This window comes from Amyelois transitella, chromosome 24 (assembly GCF_032362555.1).
Source record: "Amyelois transitella isolate CPQ chromosome 24, ilAmyTran1.1, whole genome shotgun sequence".
Classification (NCBI taxonomy): Eukaryota; Metazoa; Arthropoda; class Insecta; order Lepidoptera; family Pyralidae; genus Amyelois; species Amyelois transitella.
In genome coordinates, this window is record NC_083527.1 from 1,965,074 (window position 1) to 1,988,625 (window position 23,552).

Genomic DNA, 23,552 nt, shown 5'->3' on the forward strand with positions numbered 1-23,552 from the left:
CATAGGCTACTTTTTATCCCAGAGTTCCCGCGGGATTGATAGGGTTTCCATGCGGACGAAGTCGCGGGCGGCCTCTAGTTATTAATAAAAAAATTACAACTTCACGCATCACGATTTTTTGTTCGTGATTGTCTACCTAAAATAGTACTATTTTGTTTTTTAATGTAAATATGTACTATTTATTTAAGTAACGTATTTTTCTTACTATTTATTCTATAAAAGGCAATCTATCACTATCAGAATCACATTATTGAGCCATAAAGTTGAATGTGACTTATCAGTCTTATTAAAACTGTTGACTCTACCCCGTAAGAAATCCGTAAGGGATGAAGACGCGATTGTATGTATGTATGTATATTATCTGTGCAACGACCAATACAAAATCCCTCCTGAGCGTTTAAGTTACTCACACACAAAACAAATAATCACGTCCATATCCCGTGCTAGGTAGACAGAGCCAACAGTCCCAAAAAGACTGATAGGCCGCGTTCAGCTGTTTGGCTTAATTATAGAATTGATATTCAAATAGTGACAGGGTGCTAGCCTGTCGCCTAAAAGAAGAATCCCAAGTTTATAAGCCTATCCCTTAGTCGCCTTTTACGACATCCGTGGGAAAGAGATGGAGTAATCCTATTCTTTTTTCTATTGATGCCGGGAACCACACGGGAAAACACAAGTTACTTAATAGACATAAGCGCTTTCTTTAATGCGCTTGCACAAAGAGCTGAAACAAAGGCTGCTAACTCAGTAATTAAAGACTGAGTCAGACATACCACAGATAAACATTTGCCTTGCAAATGCTTAAAGGGATACGATTGAACACAAACGGTTGTTGAAAGGAATCATAAACGAGTGAGTCAGGAGAAAGATACACACAATTTATTTACATACATATATTCCACGTCTTTATCCCTTAAGGGTTAGACAGAGCCAATAGTCTCACAAAGACTGAGAGTCCACGTTCGTCTGTCTGGCTAATAATGGAATTGAGATACAAATAGTGGCTAGCGCATAGCCGAAAAGAAGAATCCCAAGTTTATTAGCCTATCCCTTAGTCGCCTTTACGACATCCATGGGAAAGAGATGGAGTAGTCCTATTCTAAAGTGTCGGGAAATGTATATAGTTTTACTTTTTGTGGTTTTCTGGACATCATTTGTAACAGTTATCAAAATACACTGAGCACAGCTCGGTCAACCAAGTACTTAGATACACCAGAGTGAACAAAGTATCACTGAATATTTGCTTACCAAATGTCTCGCCATATTTGCTTACGAAGACATAATTGAAAACAAATGTTCTTGAAAGGATTCTTGAAAGGACTCACATGATAAATGAATATAATTAATACTGCAATCTGGCTGAGATATGATGCATCTGCTTTCTTGGAATGTTGGCTGTTAAGACTCTGATGCATTCAGTTCCATTTTAACTGTCGATTATGTCAGACTATAGATATCGGAATAAAACTATGTTATATAAAAACGGATAGACACTTAGCATGTCTGTGGTTATTCGATTAGACTTGCTATTTACTTTTACTTCAGGAGCATTGGGGGAAAATATTTATATACTAGTTTTCAAGTTGGACCAAGTCTAACCCATTTTAAGAAAACCGCATTCATAATGGAGCTATAATTTACGCTTGATGCGATTATAAACATACAGACAGACAAGACAGTAATAAGCAGAACTCCCATACTTAAAGAATTTTTGCCAATATTTTCCAAGAACAAAAATCAGTCGGTTACTATTTTATTTATGGACTAGAATAGACAAAGAGATAGTATTATATTAAAAAAACAATAGGATCACTCCTTGTCTTCCCCATGGATGTCGTAAAAGGCGACTACCTAAGAGATGGGCTTATAAACTTCGGATTTTACTTTTAGGCGATGGGCTAGAAACATGTCACTATTTGAATCTCAATTCTATAATTAAACCAAACAGGTACGTGGCCAATCAGTCTTTTGACATGCAACCATACTCGTGCTCTTTAGGCAGAGACTAAATAATTCATTTTCCCACAATTCATACCATGTTTTTTCTACGCTACCCGACCAGCATACAACCTTAAAGTTGATTAAGTGTACTACGTTTTAAGCAACTTGAAAAGTACTTTGCCAAAAATCTGATAGGTACTTATATCCCAAAATTATTATGCTATCTATCATCGATGTGATATAATGTCGTACTACCCAAAATTGGGCAACCAATCCCAGTGGGCGAACTTCTTACGGTACTTAACCTACCACATATGGTCTATGGCCGTAAATATATCTTATCGCCCACCAGAGTTACGTCATTGAGTCATCACGATCGGAATTTTCTTGTAACTTCATATGGTATGGGATCAAATGACACGTTTCTGAAGAAAATAGGGCGGCTCCACATTATTATAGCTAAATGCCTGTATGTTAATTGCTATGAGACTTATGAATGCACTAGCGGCCCGCGACGGCTTCGCCCGTGGTACATATATAACATACAACCGCAGATAATGTACGTACGTAAAATAAATATATAAATAAATAAATATATACAGGACAAATTACACATATTGGGTTAGAAGTAAGTTCGAGACTTGGGTTAAAAATACTTATAAAGATAAACATCCAAGACCCAGGCCAATCAGAAAAATCATTCTCATCATGCACTGGCCGGGAATCGAACTCGGGACCTCCGGTGTCACAGACAAGCGTACTACCGCTGCGCCACAGGGGTCGTCAAAACGTAAGTTTTACATACGTAAAATAAGCCCTAGGAAAGAAGCAAAGTCATAAACATACATACATACATATGGTCACGTCTACATCCCTTGCGGTGTAGACAGAGCCAACAGTCCTGAAAAGACTAAATGGCCACGTTCAGCTATTTGGATTAATAATGGAATTGAGATTCAAATAGTGACAGGTTGCTAGCCCATCGCCTAAAAAAGAATCTCAAGTTTATAGCATCTTCCTTAGTAGCATTTTACGACATCCATGGGAAAGAGATGGAGTGGTCGTATTCATTTTTTGTATTTGTTCTGGGAACCACACGGCATAAACTTTACAAAATATCATACAAAGTTCATATACGTATCAGTTTTCAAGCTTGTAAAGCTTATAAAAATTAAGTTTATCTCGCATGACTCAAACATAACTAAACCGTGATTCACAGGAACTTCGATAATGCATTCTTACGGTAGCCAGTAATGTACAATTACTATAAACATTTCTATAGAAATTAATAATATTTGTAAATCCCTGCTCATGTCACCTATTGTGTAGAAAGGCGATTGACTAGGTAGATGGAAAAATACATATTGAGCGAAATAAAAGCAATAATAGGTCGTATATTATATTATTTCGTAATTCTCGTCTCTGCCTACCCCTCCGGGAAAGAGGCGTGATTTTATGTATGTATGTATAGGTATGTAAGAGAGGAATAAAGTATTAATACTTTCATAGTCACATTAAAAAGAGAAAAGAATTTTTAAAATTTTTGTTTTTCTCTTTATAACTTACTAGCTATGCCTGCGACTTCGTCCGCGTGGAATAGCTATTTTGGGCATCATTGAAGCCCTCAAGGATGCTCCTTCCCTGATTTTTTTTCACATTTTTTATTACTTCTTCGCTCCTAATAGTTACAGCTAGACGTTATATAGCCTTCCTCGATAAATGGTCTATTCAACACAAAAAGATTTTTTCAATTCGAACCAGTAGTTCTTGAGATTAGCGCATTCAAACAAACAAACAAACTCTTTAGTTTTATAATATTAGTATAGATTAATCTAAGTGCCAATTTAAACTAAAAAAAAATATTTTTATAGAATTATAACCAGAAATATGTACCTACAACTTACAAAAGAAAAAGAAATGAAAATAAAGTTGAAACGCCTGTGCAATACTGTCTTGCCGTCGTCGGGTCTTCCCATACTCCCTTAGGGGAGTCGGAGTAGATTGGTGAGGGCTTTTGGCCCTCTTCAATGGCATCATCGCTGCCTACGACTGTAGGCAGGTCGATGGGGCGGCCGTGGCGGCCTGGGTCTTCGCGTCTTCATACACTGGGAGTTCCCATCGGCGGCGGCGCCGTCACTGGTCGACGACGTCTGCCGCAAGGCAGCGAGGGCGGTTTTACACGACGGCCCGGAGGGCGGGCGTGGAGCGGCGCGATGCCGCGCAGGTGACTGTGTGATGACGCGTCTGCCCTCTCGAATATCTAGGTTCTCCCACTTCAGGTCCCTGAGGATCGTCGAGTTCCTCACGTAGCGCGGGGCTCCGACGACTGCTCTGAGACTTTGGTTCTCTTGGGCTTCTGAGTCTTCGCCTGTTGGTCTCAGAGCAGTATGCGTACCACGCCGGGGCCGTGTACGTGAGGCGGGATCTGACGTACGTTTGGTAGATCCCGAGCTTCGTCCTCAGGGGGAGGCTGGAGGAGAGAACTGCGTGAAGTCTTCCCCTGGCTGCCTTGGTCATGAAGCTTGCACTCGCCTCTCGCCCCTTTTATACCCTGCCGCCGCGAGACGCGTCGAGCGCGGCAACCGTTACGCAAAAATAATTCAGTATTTACGCGCGATGGCTTGTTAGCGTATTTCATTTCATGTATAAGTTTGGTGTTTCTATACCAATTTCGATGTTTATTTTTTTATTGAATAGGTATTTATATGAATTTTTAAGAATTACGAATGAGTGTAAGTGTTATTGGTATTATAAACGTCAGAGTATAGAAATATAATCAGAAATCTCCGAACTGCTAAGCTATTAGGCATTACACGTGTTATTGTGAGTCAACCATAACAGAGAGACTTATGCTGTCTTGGGATATTTTTTTAATAATTTTATTTAGAATATTTCCGTAATACATAGTTTCGCTGTAGCTTTAAGCATTAAGGCTGCAAACGCGACGGAAGCTTAAAAAATCAAGTAACTTCTCCCGTTTTCCCAACATTTCCTTTCACTACTCTGCTCCTTCTGATTGTATCGTAATGAAAAGTATACTATAACCTGCTCAGGAGTATAAAGAATAACTGTACCAAGTTTCGTTAAAATCCGTCAAGTAGTTTTTGTTTCTATAAAGAACATACAGACAGACAGACAGACAGACAGACAGACAGACAAAAATTTTACTGATTGCATTTTTGGCATCAGTATCGATCACTAATCACCCCCTGATAGTTATTTTGAAAATATATTCAATGTACAGAATTGACCTCTCTACAGATTTATTATAAGTATAGACTAGAGGACGCCCGCGACTTCGTCCGCATGGATTTATATCAATCCCGCGGGAACTACGGGATAAAAAGTAGCCAAATGACATAGTAATCGGTGGTTTATCCTACTAATATTATAAACTTTCGCATTTATAATATTAGTAGAATAAACCCAAAAACATCCGGACCGATTTTGATGATATTTGGCACAGAAAAAAATTAGAAGTAATGATAATATATAAAAAAATTACATGCGAATAATAATTATATGTTGGAAATTCCCACGGGAGGACATTGTAAAAAAAAGACTCAATTGAATGGCTGGTAAACTTCTTAGAGGTTAGTATGGAATGGATAAGGATTCCTTTGCGGTCCTTAAAAATGTACTGTACCCACGGGATTTACGGTAAACGATTTCATACGCTTGCAAAGCCTCGGACGAAATCTAGTTTATTTTTCTTTACTTTACTTTAACTCCTTATACGACTGTTCGCTCCGTCTACCCCGCAAGGGATATAGACGCGATTAAGTATTAAACTCGTCGCCGTATCAGATTAAAATATAATGGCGGTATTATATCGCGAAACATTTGCACACAAATTTCGCACAAAGCTACTTTCATTGCAAATGTGTCGGCACTCAGTATTTTGTGCTACAGATGTTACTCTCATATCATATATAAAGAGGATCTCTATGTCCGTCTGAGTCATCATTATTCCTCGATTGGATTCTTGCAGATCTGCATAATATGTCATCATTATAAATAATGTGATTGCCTTTGGTTCAGAAAGTTCTGGGTACGAAAATCGTCAAAATTATTTAAAAAATTGGTCAAGTGCGAGTCGGATTCACGCCAGAAGGGTTCCGTACTATCATCAAGTTTGTTACTTATTTTTTTTTATATTTACTTTTCTACCTGGTTATTGAAATCGACCAAAAAATACTTAAAAGTTTGTTGAATATTTAATTTTTTTGTATTTGTTGCTATAGCAGTAACGGAAATACATAATTAGTGAAAATTTCAGCTTTCTAGCTATCACGGTTTATGAGTTACAACCAGGTGTTAGACAGACAGCGGAGGCTTAGGGTTCCATTTTTACCTTAGTTTACGGATCCTAAAAAGTACATATAGGCACATGTATGCATATATCATCATCTATAATTCTTACTATAAAAAGAAAAAATAGAGGGGACCGATAGAGTCAACAGTCATGTGTCAGAGGCACACACTGTTTTTTTTTTTCGGTGTCAAACAAGCATGGAAGCTCTATATGACAATCTTCAACATTTTACTGCGAGTTTACGTAAACCTTTAATAAAGTCTTCAAATACCTATAGGCATAAAGGTTATGTCATTAACGCATACAATTATCCTGCATTTATCTATCACATCACATCAGTATGCAACGCGCAAATGCAATGTCATCACGACGACGCCGTTGATGTCAATTTGACGTGTGCTGTCATAATATGACAATTTGCGACTTCTGACGACGAGGACAAGCCTGCATATATTAGTTTCATTTGCCTCGTGTAATTTTTTTAAGTCTTTGTTTTTAAATTTTAATGTTATGTTTTTAGTTGTCAAGAGATTATTGGCCAGTGCAAAGTTAATAAAGTAAATAATTCTTTTGCAAATGTAATATTTTTGTTCGAATTTTCAATAACACTTTTTCAACCAGTGTATGAAACAACAATAGGTAAGTACCTATTTCTGGGTTTAGTACTTATGAACGTTGTATTATTTTCTGTAAGATATAAGTGGATTTTAAATTATAAAACCTATTTGTACAAGGTACACCTGAACAAAAATAAATGTAAATAAAACTATTTAGCTGGTTTTTTACCTCCTATATATTTAGCATGTAAGGAAAATTGTGACAACTCATAAACATTTAAATTGTACTTGTATGTAAATAATAATAAAATATGTACATTACCTTAACAAGGTGTTTGTTGACCCACTTCGTGAACGTTTTCTTCTGTATGGCATCTCGTTCATCTGAAAAAGACAAAAAATAAAAAATAAGAATATTGTTTGAATAAGTTTGAATACAAACATTTATAACGTCTTAATATCTCTTCAAAGTAGGCAGTACCTTCCCTTCAGTCCCGAAAATTATATTTCATATGGAAATATTTTCTTAGATATATACATATATGTGTATACTAGCGACCCGCCCCGGCTTCGCACGGGTGCAAAATTCGGTAAAAATTATACATAAAAACCTTCCTCTTGAATCACTCTACCTGTTACAAAAAACCGCATCAAAATCCGTTGCGTAATTTTAAAGATTTAAGCATACAGACAAACAGACTAAAATAGCGACTTTGTTTTATACTATGTAGTGATATATATAATATTTCATATATTAAATAACTACCGCCGTGCCGTGCGGTTTTCGGCACCAATAGAATTAAGAATAGGATCACTGCATCTCTTGGGATTCTTCTTTTAGGCGAAGGGCTTGCAACCTGTCACTCTATTCTATCATTAAGCCAAATAGCTGGTTGGCTCTGTCTACCCCACAAGGGATATAGACGTGATTATATTCATAAATTAAATAACATTTTTTTATACGATTCACAAAATAGGTTTAACTTAAAATAGTATTTTGTATTAAAGAACACTATTTCATTAAAATTACAATTAATTAACACACTACAAGTCAGTCTCAAAACAAATTCAATACAAATTACTTAAAAATCTGTGTAAGTATATGAAACATACATTGTTGGGCACTAAACTAGTGTAGGTGATAATGTGAATAATGAAAGTGGATTTGTATGATTATTTAATGAATGTTTAAAACAAGATTAAACTTTTAATAAGGATGGCATCAGGCACTTGGCCTTAGTTTAGAACATAGATAATACACTAAATACTGGTCTAGAATTTGACAGAAAGCCATTGAATGATCTCACATCCAAAGAACAGAAGAACGCTCAATTTTTTAAATGCTCGTGCTTTTAATACCTTAATATTTTAGAAAGGGTTTTTAAAAGAAAGAAAATAGTCGGAATGTATAACAAAAACAATCGCTGTTTTGCTTTTTATTATGACGTGAAAGGGGACAGCGATAGTTTTTCGCGCGATAAAAATGGCGTCGCGCGTACCGTGCTACAGGAACAGAGATCTATTTTAATCAAAACAATATTCGTCAAAGTTAAAACAAATTATATTTTTTTTTAAATTTTATTTTCGCCGCTTCTATATTTTTTTTAATCTATGTACACAACCTAAATACTTAACATCCGATTCTCAGACCTACTTGGCGTGTACCACGGCCTATATTACGTGTTCATTAGACTAGAGTACTATTTAAATATCCGTTACAGTTGCCATCAAATGACATAATTGAATGAACGATTTGGAGCAATCGAATTCTCTTCGCCACTTAAAAGACATACATACATACGTCTATATCTCTGGTGGGGTAGACAGAGCCAACAGTCTTGAAAAAACTGATAGGTCACGCTCAGCTATTTGGCTTAATGATAGAATTGGGATTCAAATAGTGACAGGTTGCTAGCCCATCGCCTAAAAAGAATCCCAAGTTTGTAAGCCTATCCCTCAGTCACCTTTGATGACATCCATAGGAAAGAGATGGAGTGGTCCTATTCTTTTTTGTACTGGTGCCGGGAACCACACGGCACTTAAAAGACACACACTAAAAATCGGCATAGTAAAAATAAATATACTTAGTTGGTACGTAGTTGCGCGGGGTCAGACTGGAGGTGGTTCGTGAAAAACCTGACTTACCCAATCCAGGATCAGTATCAAAGGCGCACCCCGGGCTCCTCTCCAGAGAGATTGGATGCAACTTGGACTAAGGTTATGAGGAAGAGGAGGTAAGTAGAAAGGCAAAAGAAAACTAGTAAGAATAAGGTCAAGACGAACGTACAATTGTGTGTCATATAAATAAATAAATAAATATATACCTACGGGACAAATTACACTGATTGAGTTAGCCTCGAAGTAAGTTCGAAACTTGTGTTACGAGATACTAACTCAACGATACTATATTTTATTTTAAATACTTATATGGATAAACATCCAAGACCCAGGCCAATCAGACAAGCGTACTACCGCTGAGCCACAGAGGCCGTCTATATATCCGCGACCCTTACGGGTTAGACAAATCCAACAATCTCGTAAATACTGAAAGCCACATTTATTAAAATTAGGCGTTACATAAAAATTCAATATCTTCATAAGTAAATCTGAATATTATCAACTAATGATACAAAGCACCTTTCATACGAAATGTAATTTACTTATGACCTATTGCTATTTATGAACATAATTAAATATGTCAATGAAATAATTGTGAATTTAATCAATGCAAACAAAGTTGTATTGTGAAACCACGTATGATAGCGATAATACTGTATTGTAAGTATTATCAAATAGCTGTGCCCGTGACTTCGTCCGCGTGGAATAGTTATTTTGGGCATCATTGAAACCGTCAAGGCTGATTAGTATTCCTCGTTTTTTTCACATATTCCATTAGTTCTTTGCTCTTTACAAATGCAGCGTGATGTTATAGCCTAAAGCCTTCCTTGATAAATGGTCTATACAACACAAAAATATTTTTCAATTCGAACCAGTAGTTCCCGAAATTAGCGCGTTCAGACAAACAAACAAACAAGCTATAGTATTAGTAATTTTCTGCGATTGTCTGCGTTAAAGTAGGTAGGTACTCATGTTTTTCCAAAAGAGTAAGTTAGTAGAAATAAAAAGGTTTTTTTTTTATAATTCGAAAGTACAGCTCTTATAAATTTAATAGTATTTTAACACAATATTTTTTGGTGGTCTATGAAAATTTTGTTTCATAAAAAAATGTTGTAGTTTATTAACGCGATGTCTTTACAAATAATGTTTACGTTTGAAATAAAATTTATAACGTTAATCCGTTTTAAGCTCTATTTTCTCGTTCACTCATCTTCAATCCCATTTCAATTTACGAGCAAAGATGTTTTTGAAAAGCGTTCAATTAAAAGTTGATGGTTGAGGGATAGGCTTACAAACTTGGGATTCTTTTTTAGGCGATGAGTTAGCAATCTGTCACTATTTGAATCTCAATTCTATTATTAAGCTAAATAGCTGAACGTAGCCATTCAGTCTTTTCAATACTGTTGGCTCTGTCTAGCCCGCAAAGGATATAGACGTGACCATATGTATGTACATATGTATGTTGATGGTTGTCGCCCATATAGCAATTTTTATCTTCGCCGGTCAAGTTCATCAAATGGAATGAATGAAACAATTGACACGTGAATGAAAGAACAATTCAAAACAAAGCCATTGTTTAAAAAAAAATACGCATCATTTTCAAATAATGTCAACATTGCAATCCGACCGAATCAAATAGACGCTAGGTGAACGAACTGCGCTCTTGATTAATGACATTCTAATCTGGTTTATTAATACTTGGCTATTTCGGCTTACAAACATTAAGACGTGTGCCAAAATATTCGCTATCGGAAGTATGGTGTCTGAAGAAAGTTAGTATCGTTTACACGAGTGAAATCATATTAAAAATAATGACTACTATTTAATATATTTTGTATGCCGTGTGGTTTCCGGCACCATTTGAAAAGAAATAATAAGACCACTCAATCTCTTTCCCATGGATATCGTAAAAGGCGACTAAGGGATTCTTCTCTTAGGCAGTGTTATAGTTATAGTGACAGGTTGCTAGCCCATCACCTACAAGAAAGCCTAAATTTGCCTTTCCCTCGGTCGGCTTTTACGTCAACCATGGGAAATATATAGAGTGGTACTATTCTGAAGTTCCAAGCTATGAAAATTAAATTGAACAAAAACTTTTGCCAAATAACTTCATCTTTGTAAGTTCGCCATGTTCCCAAATTTTTGACACAAGAGTATTCAGGATCGTCATGTTATCCGGAAGGTAAGTACTTACATTATCGATAGATATTATATATCTGTCTACCCCGCAATGGATAAAGACGTGAATATATGTATGTATTATGTATCTTGCCTTGCAAGTGACTTTTAATCAAGAACTACTATATTAAACAGGCTTGATATCATAAATTGTCAATTTAATCATAGACAGCATTAGACATCAGAATATTGATCAATCAATTGAATGCTATGCAGTCCTAATGTAGGTCTACAACCCCACGCAACCAAGTACCACTTATTTATACAAAGTTGCACCAGACATTGGCTAAGTGGGTCGAAGTGGGCGGAGAGCTTATATTATTATTAGGATTTAAGTTAAGATAGAATAAATTCGAAACATTTAGGTATACATACAGTAGAATCCGTTTAGTACGACTTCGCATATAACAACCAACCGTTTTTAGCGACGCAACTATAGACATATGTTTGGTTTCGTATCGAGCCACTATGAAAGTACATTCGTTTATTACGACTCCGCTTATAACGACCGACCGCTTTTAACGACGGAATTCAACGCACATTGTCCGGTTATAACGACGTGCGTCGACGTGTTTACAAACAAATCTAAGTTATAGGTACATAATAGAAGCTATCCCCGCCCCGCGCACCTACCTAGCCCATGCACCGCGGACTGTCTGTTTTGTTTATGTTACATTTCCTAATTTGCGGGTGACAAGTGAGTGCGCGTACTAAAATGGCTAAGCGAAAAAGTTTCTCTATTGAAGAAAAAAGTTTTATTTTACAACGTTTAGAAGCTGGCGAGTCGAATGTAACTATTGCGAAGGAACTTGGTGTAAATCACTCGACTATATCCACAATAAAAAAGAATAAACACAAAATAGAACCTTTGTTTAACGCAAACGTTTTAAAACCTAAACGCGTGAGGGAGTCGTCTCAAGAACAAGTTGATGTGGCACTTTTACAGTGGTTTAAGCTTAAATTAATAAATAAGCTAAAATTTTGTATATTTGTGATTTGTATTATGATTATTAAAAAAAAAATGATTGTTTAGTACGACTTCCGGTTATTACGACGTAATATCACTGGTCCCTTGACCGTCGTTATAACCGGATTCCACTGTACATACATGAAATCACGCCTCTTTCCCGGAGGGGTAGGCAGAGACTACCTCTTTCCACTTGCCACGATCTCTGCATATTTTCTTCGCTTCATCCACATTCATAACTCTTTTCATGCAAGCTCGGCGGTTTCGGGTACTTTTGACCTGACCCTTTACCAGGACGTGCTTAATTTGATCAAGATATGTTATGAACATTTAGGTATATCGGTATAAATATAAATAAAGGGGACAAATTGCACAGATTGTGTTAGTCTCGAAGTAAGTACGAAACTTGTGTTACGAGATACTAACTCAACGATACTATATTTTACAATAAATACTTAGATAGATAAACATCCAAGACCCAGACCAATCAGAGAAAGTTCGTTTCTCATCATGCCCTGAACGGGATTCGAACCCGGGACCTCCGGTGTCACAGATAAGTGTATTACCGCTGCGCCACAGAGGCCGTCACATCGATAGAAAGAGAGAGTTAATAGTTTGTCGTGTGGTTCCCGGCCCACTAGGACCACTGTATGTCTTTCCCATGGATGAAAGCAGGAAAATTGTAAGCTTACATGAGGGTCGGATAGCGAATAAAAAACAAACCAGTGCTATGCTTCTAACGTAGATTGTAAAAAAAAATTAAGAACTATAAAGCTCCGACTACCCCGCAACGGATATACAGCCTTGGTCAAAAGTTTTAGGCACCCCTTAAAAATACACAATGCATGTTTACTATTGAAACAATGAATAAATACTTATCTTTAATGTATTGTCAGGGTCATAAAACGTTACCTGGCACAGTAGGGGGCATATTTTGAGGTCATGAATAACCCTGGTCACCGAAAACAAAAGATTTCAGTTTTTTGTAATCTCATCAGTGATTATATGACCAGTTGTGTTCTAGACTTCAACTAGTAAACGAGCTGTAATTTTTTTTGAGCGACAAATTGACATCATATTAATTCTAAAATGCCCAAAAAAAGTAAAATTACTGTTGAAAATCGAGTGAAAATTGAACTTTTACACGAACAAGGGCGATCCCAGAAAGAAATCGCCAAGTTGGTGAAATGTTCGCGTTGCGCTGTATAGTCGGCCATCAAACGGTTTACTGAGACCGGTACCCACGACGATAAACCACGAGCAGGCCGAAAACGTGTGACTACGGATCGCGAAGATAGAAAATTGGTTCGAGAGTCACTAAAAAATAGGAAGAAAACTTCATCCGCGCTTGCTGCTGCCTTGTCAGATGAAGCTGGAAAGTCAATAAGTTCGCGAACCGACACAAGAAGACTCGGGGAAGCAGGCCTAAAAGGGTGCAAGGCCAGGAAGAAGCCTAGGCTGTCAGAAACTAATTAAAAGAAGCGCCTAGAATAGCTTTACAGTACCAACATTTCACAGAGGAAGATTGGGCTAATGTGGTGTGGTCTGATGAATCTAACTTTAAGGTGAGTCAATTCTAGTAGTTTTCTTATAATTAAGAACGTTTCCTTTTTAGTTCCACTCTAATATTACAAATTATAATCAATTTCCTAATAGGTATTGTTTTTTCCTCAACCAGGTTTTTGGGACACCGGGTGTGATCTTTGTGAGGCGACGTATGGGCGCAGAATACCATGCAGATTGCGTTGTACCTACTGGCAAGCACGGCGGAGGTAGCATTATGATCTGGGGCTGCATGGCTGCCGATGGCGTTGGTGAAATGTTTGTTTGTGAAGGTCGTATGAACAGTGAAAAGTACATCCAAGTACTCAAAACTCCTCTAATACCATCGCTAATAAGCATTTACGGTGACAACAACCTAGACGGCGTCATTTTTCAGCAAGACAACGCACCGTGTCATAAGTCAGGGATTGTGATGCGTTGGTTTGTTGAAAATAATATTAAGGTGCTGGAGTGGCCGATGCAGTCTCCAGACCTCAACCCAATTGAGCATCTTTGGGGTATTTTAAAGCAGAGGATCAAGGAGCATAGTATTTCATCAAAAAGTGCATTAAAAATGCATTAGTTTAAGAATGGAACAGTATTTCTGGGAATGAGTGTACAAAGTTAGTACGCAGCATGCCGGCTCGAATCAGTGCAGTAATAAAATCTAAAGGTGGACCTACTAGATTTTAAGCTTTTCTTGTTGATATTAACCTAATTTTTAAGAAATAAATAAATATAGAAAATAAAAGTTGTTCTACTTCATTATTTTAATAAAAGTTGGGGGTGCCTAATACTTTTGGCCAAGGCTGTATTTAATTAAATATATATCGTTCGATCGTCTTTTACGTTTAAATTTAATTTTGGATTCCGTTCCCGCATTTCACTTCCCTGATACATTACTTGGAGATTTTCAAGGCAAGAGTGAATAGGCACTATCTGAGTTTGCGTGCACCACTTTACCTTAGGCCTCATCTTGCTTACCACCAGGCAGATTGGGGTCAAACGCACTCAAATCTATTATCTTATATATAAAATTCTCGTGTTACAATGTTCGTTCCGTACTCCTCCGAAACGGCTTGATGAGAATCGGTCTCATGAAATTTTGTGAGCATATTGAGTAGGTCTGAGAATCGGCCAACATTTATTTTTCAAACCCCTTAGTGATAAGGGTTGTCCACCCTTAACATTCTTTTAACTAGAAATTAGTTAATTAAAAATTATTTATATGGCAACGTTTGCCGGGACTGCTAGTAAAGAAATAAAATATTTAGATTCTCATATCGAAGTACTACAATAACAGATCATATGCGCGCACGCAAGCGAGTGCAATGTGCTGATTAGATTGATTACGCTTCGTCGCTTTACGGTTAAGATTGATTGAGCGATCACGGAATGTGCAGGCTTTTTGAATGAAGCTCTGTATGATAGTACTTACATATAATCATGTCTATATCCCTTGTGGGGTAGGCAGAGCCAACAGTATTGAAAAGATTGAAAGGCCACGTTCAGCTGTTTGTCTTAATGATAGAATTGAAGTTCAAATATTGACAGGTTGCTAGCCCATCGCCTAAAAGGAGACTTGACTCTTTCTGTCCCGCAAGGGATATGGACGTCTTTAATATACATATATGTATGTAGTTACAGAGTTAATATGAGAAGAAACTGTACCATATCATTGAGAACTTTACGATGCATATGTTTCATTTAAAAGCGAGTTTGAAATGCATAAATTTTACATTGCAACAAGCGTGAATTGCTTTATTATGAGTATATTTATTAGACACGTTCATAATTCATTTGCTTTGTGCTCTTGTCGCAATAAGTGGTTCCTCCTATTTACACTTAGACATTTGAAAGTGTTGCCAGCTAAGTATGTACTTTCGATGCGAATTGTACTTAGTAGTTTTATTTGATAGGCATTTGTAAATTGCGATATTATAAAAAAAATTAACACTGCTTAAATGCGTTACTTATTTACTATGGTTTGTATTAGTATAAGGCTCATTGCAAGTGAATTTAATTCTTTATGAGTCAATAAAGATCTTTAAACCTAAATTTGAAAGTCAAGCGCTCATTAGCAGCATTTTAACGCTTTTTATACCTATAGGTAATTGTGATTACAGGTCATAATGGACTAGGTAATAAAAAAAGATGCGTAGAGATAATACACAGATTTTAAATGATAGCTCCCAAGTTAAACTTCAATCGCGCTCTGAGATAAATAATTATGAATAGAAAAGGAAATATCATATACATACATATGTATCAGGACATGCATGTCCGATGACGGAGAATTAGGTTAATTAAATTATAAAGTAACATATGCACTTAATTAATAAATGACCCGATCAATGTATGCAATTGACTCCACAGACATTCGCATTCCTTTATATTAAGTGGATCTCTTCAGACTATCAAGAATCCAATTTATAGATATGTGTATTGAGTACTTAATGCTTATGTGTATTCTTCGTGCCGGGTGGCTCCCGGCACCAATAGAAAAAAGAATAGAACCACTTCATCTCTTTCCCATGGATGTCGTAAAATGCGACTTAAGGATACAAAATTACTAAAAAAAGAATCTCGGGTTTATAAGGAAAAAGATGGGAGATGTCCTATTCTCTTTTGTATTGGTGGAACAGTTAAAATTTTCTGAGCTTATTCATAAAAAAATAAAGAATAGAATAAAATAGATTAATTTTCAAAATTGGATACAACGTATCACTAATTGACATCACCAATATTTTTTCATCATATTAGTACGGATTAATATGAATGAGAGACTTAAAAGACACGAGAATTATCACAAAACTGCAGAAACAAACAAACAGATAAAATCGTATGCACCTGGAATGCAGGACGCGCGATGATAAGGAACTGGGTCATTGCAGAGCTGTGCATCCGAATTCTGAAGGTTGCGGAAGTTCCAAGAAATTCAAGGATATGTGGATTTTAAAGCAGATTGTTAGAATAGATACAGGTTTTGCTCCAGTAACATTGAGTCATATTTTGTAAGTACATACATACATTTATTCCGCACTAGTGCGGTAATCTAAATTAATCCAATTAAATCTAACTGTCAAGGATTGCAAATAACATCAGTGTATTCGTATACCATCAATAATTCACAAATTGCCATTTTTTATAATTACACAGTTTTGCCTTTAATATTTAAATTTTCATTTTCGAATGCTTATGTCTGCGTGATGTTTCTTGCCTGCAAATTGTTTGGAAAAATGTCGTATATTGCTCGTTTGCGTTGATTGTTGCGTGCTCGGCTTCATTGCTTAGATATTGCCTTGTATGCGATGGCCAACTGAGCGAACTCGAAGTGTAATCTACTAATATTTACATATATATATGTCTAAGGGTGTAATTAACTTGCGCTGTAATACACTGCGCTACACTCACGCTACACTCCACCTTCTACTTAGTATATTAGTTTTGGATTTTTCTATCTTTTGTGTTTAATAAAGATAAGTTTTTATGTGTTTTTCTTTTTGTACATTGAATATTGGGAGAGACCTGGTGACCCGTAATACAGGATCCTCAGGAGCCTAGCATGGGCACCAGTTCTCCACAATTGTTTGTTTACTATCTACTAGACTTGTGAACTGTATATTTTGTCAACTGTATTTTGTATAAATTATTGTGGAGAAAATAAATAAACTATTACTTACTATATAGTCACGTCTATATCCCTTGCGGGGTAGACAGAGCCAACAGTCTTGAAAAACTTAAAAGCCACGTTCAGCTGTTTGGCTTAGTGATAGAAGTTAGTAAAAGCTTACAACCTACAAAAAACTAAACGGATGACTGTTTTTTGATTTTAGTCACTAATCTTGTCAGTTTAATTTAGTAAAATATCTTAAGCGCTTTTTAAAATTAGAAACTTAGACTTTTAAAGTACGTAAGTTCTTGTGGATTTGTCTGTACGTATGCTGCCTGCCAGTCACACGAAGAGCTCTTAATTCCTAAAGATTACATCAACATCCTTTAAAAATGCCTTGCATAGGTCAATCTCCAATGCCAACGCTTGAGAGAACGATCCTGGATTGGAGTACCTAATAAGTTTTTACCCGAAACGACTCTTATCTAAACTTTGTAGGGGAACCTTTACCATATTGAATCATGGTCACATAACCGATTCCTGGCACATTTAGTGCCAGGACTCCTCACGATGTGATAACATCATCGTATTAGAATATTACTCTTGGTCGGGAACCAAAAGCTAACACCTGCCGCTTCCTGGGTAGCAAGAAACATAGGGGTGCATTGTCAGTGTACCCTTCTTATCGTGAATGCTCATATTTATACTAAACTTTGCATCAAGAAAAAAAATTAAATGACGAAAACTATTTTTAGAAAAAATTGTTAGTAAGCAAATGCTTTATTGTTCACTAAAGGAGTAAATTACAAATATAAAACAGTAGGTACAAAGGCGGGCTTATCCCTAAGTGGGACTTCCAGATAACCTGACAATAAAAGAAATCTTGACATTGGTCGTGGTTTAACCCCATTAACGTCAAGAAAATAACAAAGCCTTACCTAAAAAATGTATCATCAAAATAAATACATTTAAAGTTTTTTAAAGATTGTTATAAACTATTGTTTGTGTTGTCGTTTATGTTTCTCTGTACTGCATTGTGGTCCTTTAATTTGGCAATGAAGTTGATTCTATTCACATAAAAAATGATTCCGAACCTAATAAAAAGCTTAAACATTTTTGCGAATCGAGTTTAAAAATACCATAAGAATGCCTTTAGAAACAGCACAAACGAAAATATGTTCCGGGAATTACCAGAACGATACCAATTCTTGGATTGGCTAATCAAGAATCAACCGATTGGATACGCGGAGCCACAAAATAGCCAGAGTATAGAGAGATAGAAGGTCAGCTAAAAAAACATTTTTTGTAAGTATTCATATTACATAGTACATAATAACGTGTTTTAATTATTCTTAAAGAACATACTTATAGTCACGTCTATATACCTAGCGGGGTAGACAGAGCCAACAGACTTGGAAAACTCATTGGCCACGTTCAGCTGTTTTTGAATTGAGATTCAAATAGTGACTAGGTTGCCTTGGACTAAAAAAGAATCATAAGTTTATAAACCAAACATAATTATACTTTATTGTAGTAAAATAATGGTTTGTCTTTATAGTAGTTAAATATTCTAGGTATTAGGTACCCTAGTTACTATCTCAGGAAGAAGTACTGTTCGCGTGGTGTTTGCGGTAAATGGCATTGTGCGCGAGAGAAGCAGCGGGCAAAAGCTGGTAGATAAATAATTACCTAATTGTATCTTCTACAAATTAAGGAATTTCTTTATCCATGAAAAGGGCATGTTTACAGGGAAACAAAAATAAGAAAAAAAAGAAATTCTGAAAGAGTCACATCTGTGCATCTATTTAATTTGTGACAGAGAGGTCAAAATAATCAACTGCAGACGGGCCCTGAACCCAGAACTCCCCGTCATTATAATTGCCAGTTGGTTAGTTCATATTTTTTTAATGAAATTTCAACTTTACATCCCAATAACCATGATCATATAAGTTATGTTCCCTTGACGTTAAAGTTGTAAAACTTTACTCAATGCAGAATTGTGGCTATAGCTGACGAAGGGCTTTTATCCAGAATAAGTAGATCGAAGAATTCCTGGTTTAGCGTCGCAAAAGATGATTTGTGAGTTATGTCAGAGGATGTAAAAGACCAGGAGAACGGTCGTGGAGAGTGGAGACCGGGGTGCACGTTTGACCATGATCCTTAAATTCAAATTCAAACTTTTATTTGCATAATATGAGTACAACAAGGTCTTAAATATTATGTAAAACAGATCTTCATATTTACCCTTTCGGATGTTGCAAACATTTCTTATGTATTAGTAGACATACAAACTTATACATGAAGGTACCTACTTAGTATCACATTATAATTTTAAATCTAATTAGAATTATTTAAACCTAGTGTTGCACAGTGGTGCCGTGTGGTTCCCGGCACTATTACAAAAAAGAATAGGACCACTCCATCTCTTTCCCATGGATGTCGTAAAAGGCGACTAAGGGATAGGCTTATAAACTTAGGATTCCTCTTTTAGGCGATGGGCTAGCAACCTGTCACTATTTGAATCTCGGTTCTATCATTAAGCCAAATAGCTGAACGTGGCCATTCAGTCTTTTCAAGACTGTTGGCTCTGTCTACCCCGCAAGGGATATAGACGTGATCATATGTATGTATGTATTGCACAATTTATATTGTAAAGTCAGGATTTCACACGAAGCGACTCCCGCCCGCCTGACATCCTCAACATCATAGGAACCTAACCCATATTTGATCAACCCAAATACCTATATCGTGCAAACATGTACTTTTTTAATAATGTATGTATGACATGATATAATTCACGTTGTCTTGTTCATTACGAAACCAACGCCCACGTTATTTTGCGCCATTTTGGGCTCATTGAGAGCAAGAATTACTTTCGATTTCAACTCCATATGTGGCCGTCGAGAATTCTCCGCTTAAACGGACTTTCGCCCGGATCATGATCCAAAATGGGTAAGGTTCCTGTCCAAAGGTTGACTGGAAGAGATCCCTTCATAGGATAAGTCCGCCATTGCAAGTGATTTGTTTCTTTTATAACTATGTATTTACTATTTTCTTGTTACTGTGTTAATTACTATGGAATAAAGATATTACAAACAAACAAAAGGTTGCGAAGGTCAAATGGGTATCGCTTCGTGTAAAAAACCTGTTTCACCCAATCCAGGTAAATAATCAAATTGGCACATTTTTCTCTAGAGGTGAGGATATAACCAGGATATCTATCTATACATATATCTATCAGGCTATCGCCAGGAGGAAGAAGATCTAGAATCAACAAGAACACTTTGAGACAAAACAAGTTTACAAGGGGATTCAACTAATCCACGTAATTCCATCATTACCGTATATTGCGAGTTCCACTCACCCAGATTTCACGTGTCTCAGGCTATCCGTGTTTATAACTGATAACAGTGATAAGATAAAAGTACGGTGTATTGCGAAGACTGTTTGCAGTTTATCCCTTTCATGCATTGTAATGAATGATAAGATTTGCCTGTTTTTGTTTCTTGATCATCAGGTTTTTTTACCATTTTAAATCACCCAGACTAAGATAGAGGGACCATGGTCGAATGGATTGACCGATCTGACTTGCAGAAATGCTAAACAGGAGAGTTTCATTTTGGGTTATAACGAACTTCGAATTTGCAAATTCTTGAGAAACTTTACAATAAGGTTGACCAAAATTAATATGTAAATTGATCACAACCATTCCAATGCTAATGTTAATAAAATAAACTACACAATTATATAACACATCTAGAATGTAAAGGCGTTAAAATAAAATTAATTCTATGGAAAGATATTAAATCAATTTGTGGTTCACATTGAAACTGGTGACATTGACACATGAATGTTAACCTCAAAACCAAAAATTTATCAGATTAAAAATATTTTTTATAGGTAATTGGTAATTAAATTTCAGTTGCTTTTGCTGGTACATAATTCTTTCACAAAAAAAAAACACACACACACAACGAATTAAAATACTTTCTATCTAGATTGCTAATCTTAAGGATTAAAATATGTAGGGGTAGAGCCAGTAGTCGCAAGACTCACAGATAGCTTAATGTTGGTAATTAATTCACCCATGGCTATAAAACAGTAAATTCAAGCTTATAAAAGCCTATCTCATAGTGTAAAATTCAGAATACACATCTGGGCAAGTTGCTATCGGGAGCCGAGCCTTGTACTAACGTCATTTTGATTATTTCATGGGTAACTGTGATATAAACTAATCTAATAACTTGTTTGAAATGTTAAAACAGCAGCAAAATTCACACATATTAAATATTTTTTTTATCAAAAATGCCGTATTTAAATTTGATGGAAAATAATTATTTTCATAAATTAGGTATTCATATAAGTCACAACAACAAAATAAATTCGACATTCAAATGGTTAGACAGTGTTGCCACAACATCGAAAACCACGCGCATTCTCTATAACCCATCACCACGAACCTGACTGTTGAATAAAGAACTCCCAACAAGTTGTACCTTTGAATTTCGTTAGATTCTCCTCGTACACGAGGTCATGACTCTCTGCTCCATGACGCTCCCCTCTATGCCTCTTCGGTTGTGGCGGGGGAGCGTCGTAAAACGCGTTCCCGTTCACCCCTTCTTCCTGGGGATCAAACCCCAGGCGCTCCTTGTAGTACGCTTGCGTCGACATGATCACGCACACACACTTTTCATAATTCGAATTTCTTTTTTTTTAAACACGTTCCGTTTCACCAAGCCCGCGAACAACTGTGAGGGGACCGCCAAATCCTCCCACAATTAACCCGAGAAGGCTACTTTTAAACGATTCACCACTTTAATTCCACGATCGATGTCATCGAGACACAGTTCTACAAAAGGAAAGTTGCTGAACCCCTTGACACACACTTACTGATCTTGACACAATTTTTTATTCACTTAATCATCGATTACTCACTTAAATGTCTGGTTTTATTGAATACTAATCTACAATTGTTAATGTTAATATGGCAACATTTAAAATTAAACACGTTAGTTTGAATTTGGAATGCTTGGGTTACTTTTTAAATTTAAATTCGTTTCAGTTTCGCTCTCGTCTACTCTACACACTGTTGTCTCTGGGTTTTCACATGTAGTTTCGTTGACATTTGTGTAAATACGAAACGATGTAAACACGACCTGCGGGGACAAAAGAATGAGATAATTTTAATATTATTTCTCGAGGTCTAAATAGCTTCATTAAATAATGACTCATGTGCAAGTTCTTTTGGAGTAAATGTAATGACTGTTCCACTAGCAATGGTCACGAGAGCGAGGATTTTGGTAATTTGCGGCCTTGTTCAAAAAAAGTATAATTTTGTCTATGCTTGTTTTTGGATAACCTTCGTTGTTGGATGAAATGTTTTATTTAAGACGTAATAAACGTATAAAATAAAACTGGTTTAGAATACCAGTCTGATCTCGTAGGATATATATTTCTGCGAATGATATTACACTAACGTCGCTATAAATAAAAGATTTAACATATAGTCACTCATTATGTATCCTTTTCGGAAATTTTTATTTGTATTAAAAAATAAAACAAAATTCGTTACACATTTTAAATAAATAACAAACTGATCTAAGAACTCATTGGAATAATTTATCAATATACAACTGAAGATGTCAGATACATTAATAATTTTAATAACATAACGAAACAAGGTCAGTTCATTTCACGGTATTTTTCTATTAATGGTGAGGATAATGATATTTTTTTGCTAATTGTATGCGAACAAAGAACGATTTTGTTGAAAATTATTACGATGAAAGGTCTTAGTTACAATAAAAACGTCAAAACCATAGTACCTTTATTTCAAAGTTTTTAAGTAACTAATTTTAATTATTTAAAAAATGACATAATAGGTAGGTACTTCTGCGTATATGTATATTTAGGGCAAGCTTTGGCCCGCCTGAAAAGAACCACATTAGGTCCTTCTTCGTAATCCACACTATATATATTCAAAATTCCATTGAGATTAAGTCAGTGTTTCTGATTTGAAAGGCGGAGAAGCAAACACATAAACACACTTTCACATATATAGTATGGATTAAAATGGAAGACATATAGGTCCTTTTCAGGATGATACATTTTAAAAACGCCAGGTAGAACGACTGTGGATGCTTGCCGTTCTTCCAGCAATAAAAAAGGTAACGTCATTAATCTTTTACTTTTTAGCGTCGTTTTTATTGGTCCACAGTGTAGCGTTGCGCGTTTTTGTTAAGATGTTAAGGTTGGTAAAAAAGGTGGTGTAATTATTTTGATGGTATATTTTATAACATTGTTATAATGATGTAATAGGTA

At 36.1% G+C, this 23,552-nt stretch overlaps 1 protein-coding gene across 4 annotated transcripts in view; it reads right to left on the reverse strand.

Annotated features, from left to right (window-relative positions):
- Positions 1–23,552, reverse strand: part of LOC106135826 (dystonin) — a 261,721-nt gene that overhangs the window by 170,527 nt on the left and 67,642 nt on the right. For 2 of the 4 annotated variants that reach the window (XM_060951182.1, XM_060951189.1), the window contains exons 2-3: positions 21,728–22,387; positions 7,136–7,197 (exon numbers count right to left, since the gene is read on the reverse strand). In XM_060951182.1, coding sequence (XP_060807165.1) covers positions 7,136–7,197; positions 21,728–21,902 — 237 coding nt within the window. In that variant the 5' untranslated portion in view covers positions 21,903–22,387. The remainder of the gene's footprint in view (positions 1–7,135; positions 7,198–21,727; positions 22,388–23,552) is intronic. The other 2 variants (XM_060951186.1, XM_060951190.1) reach the window with 1 other exon arrangement.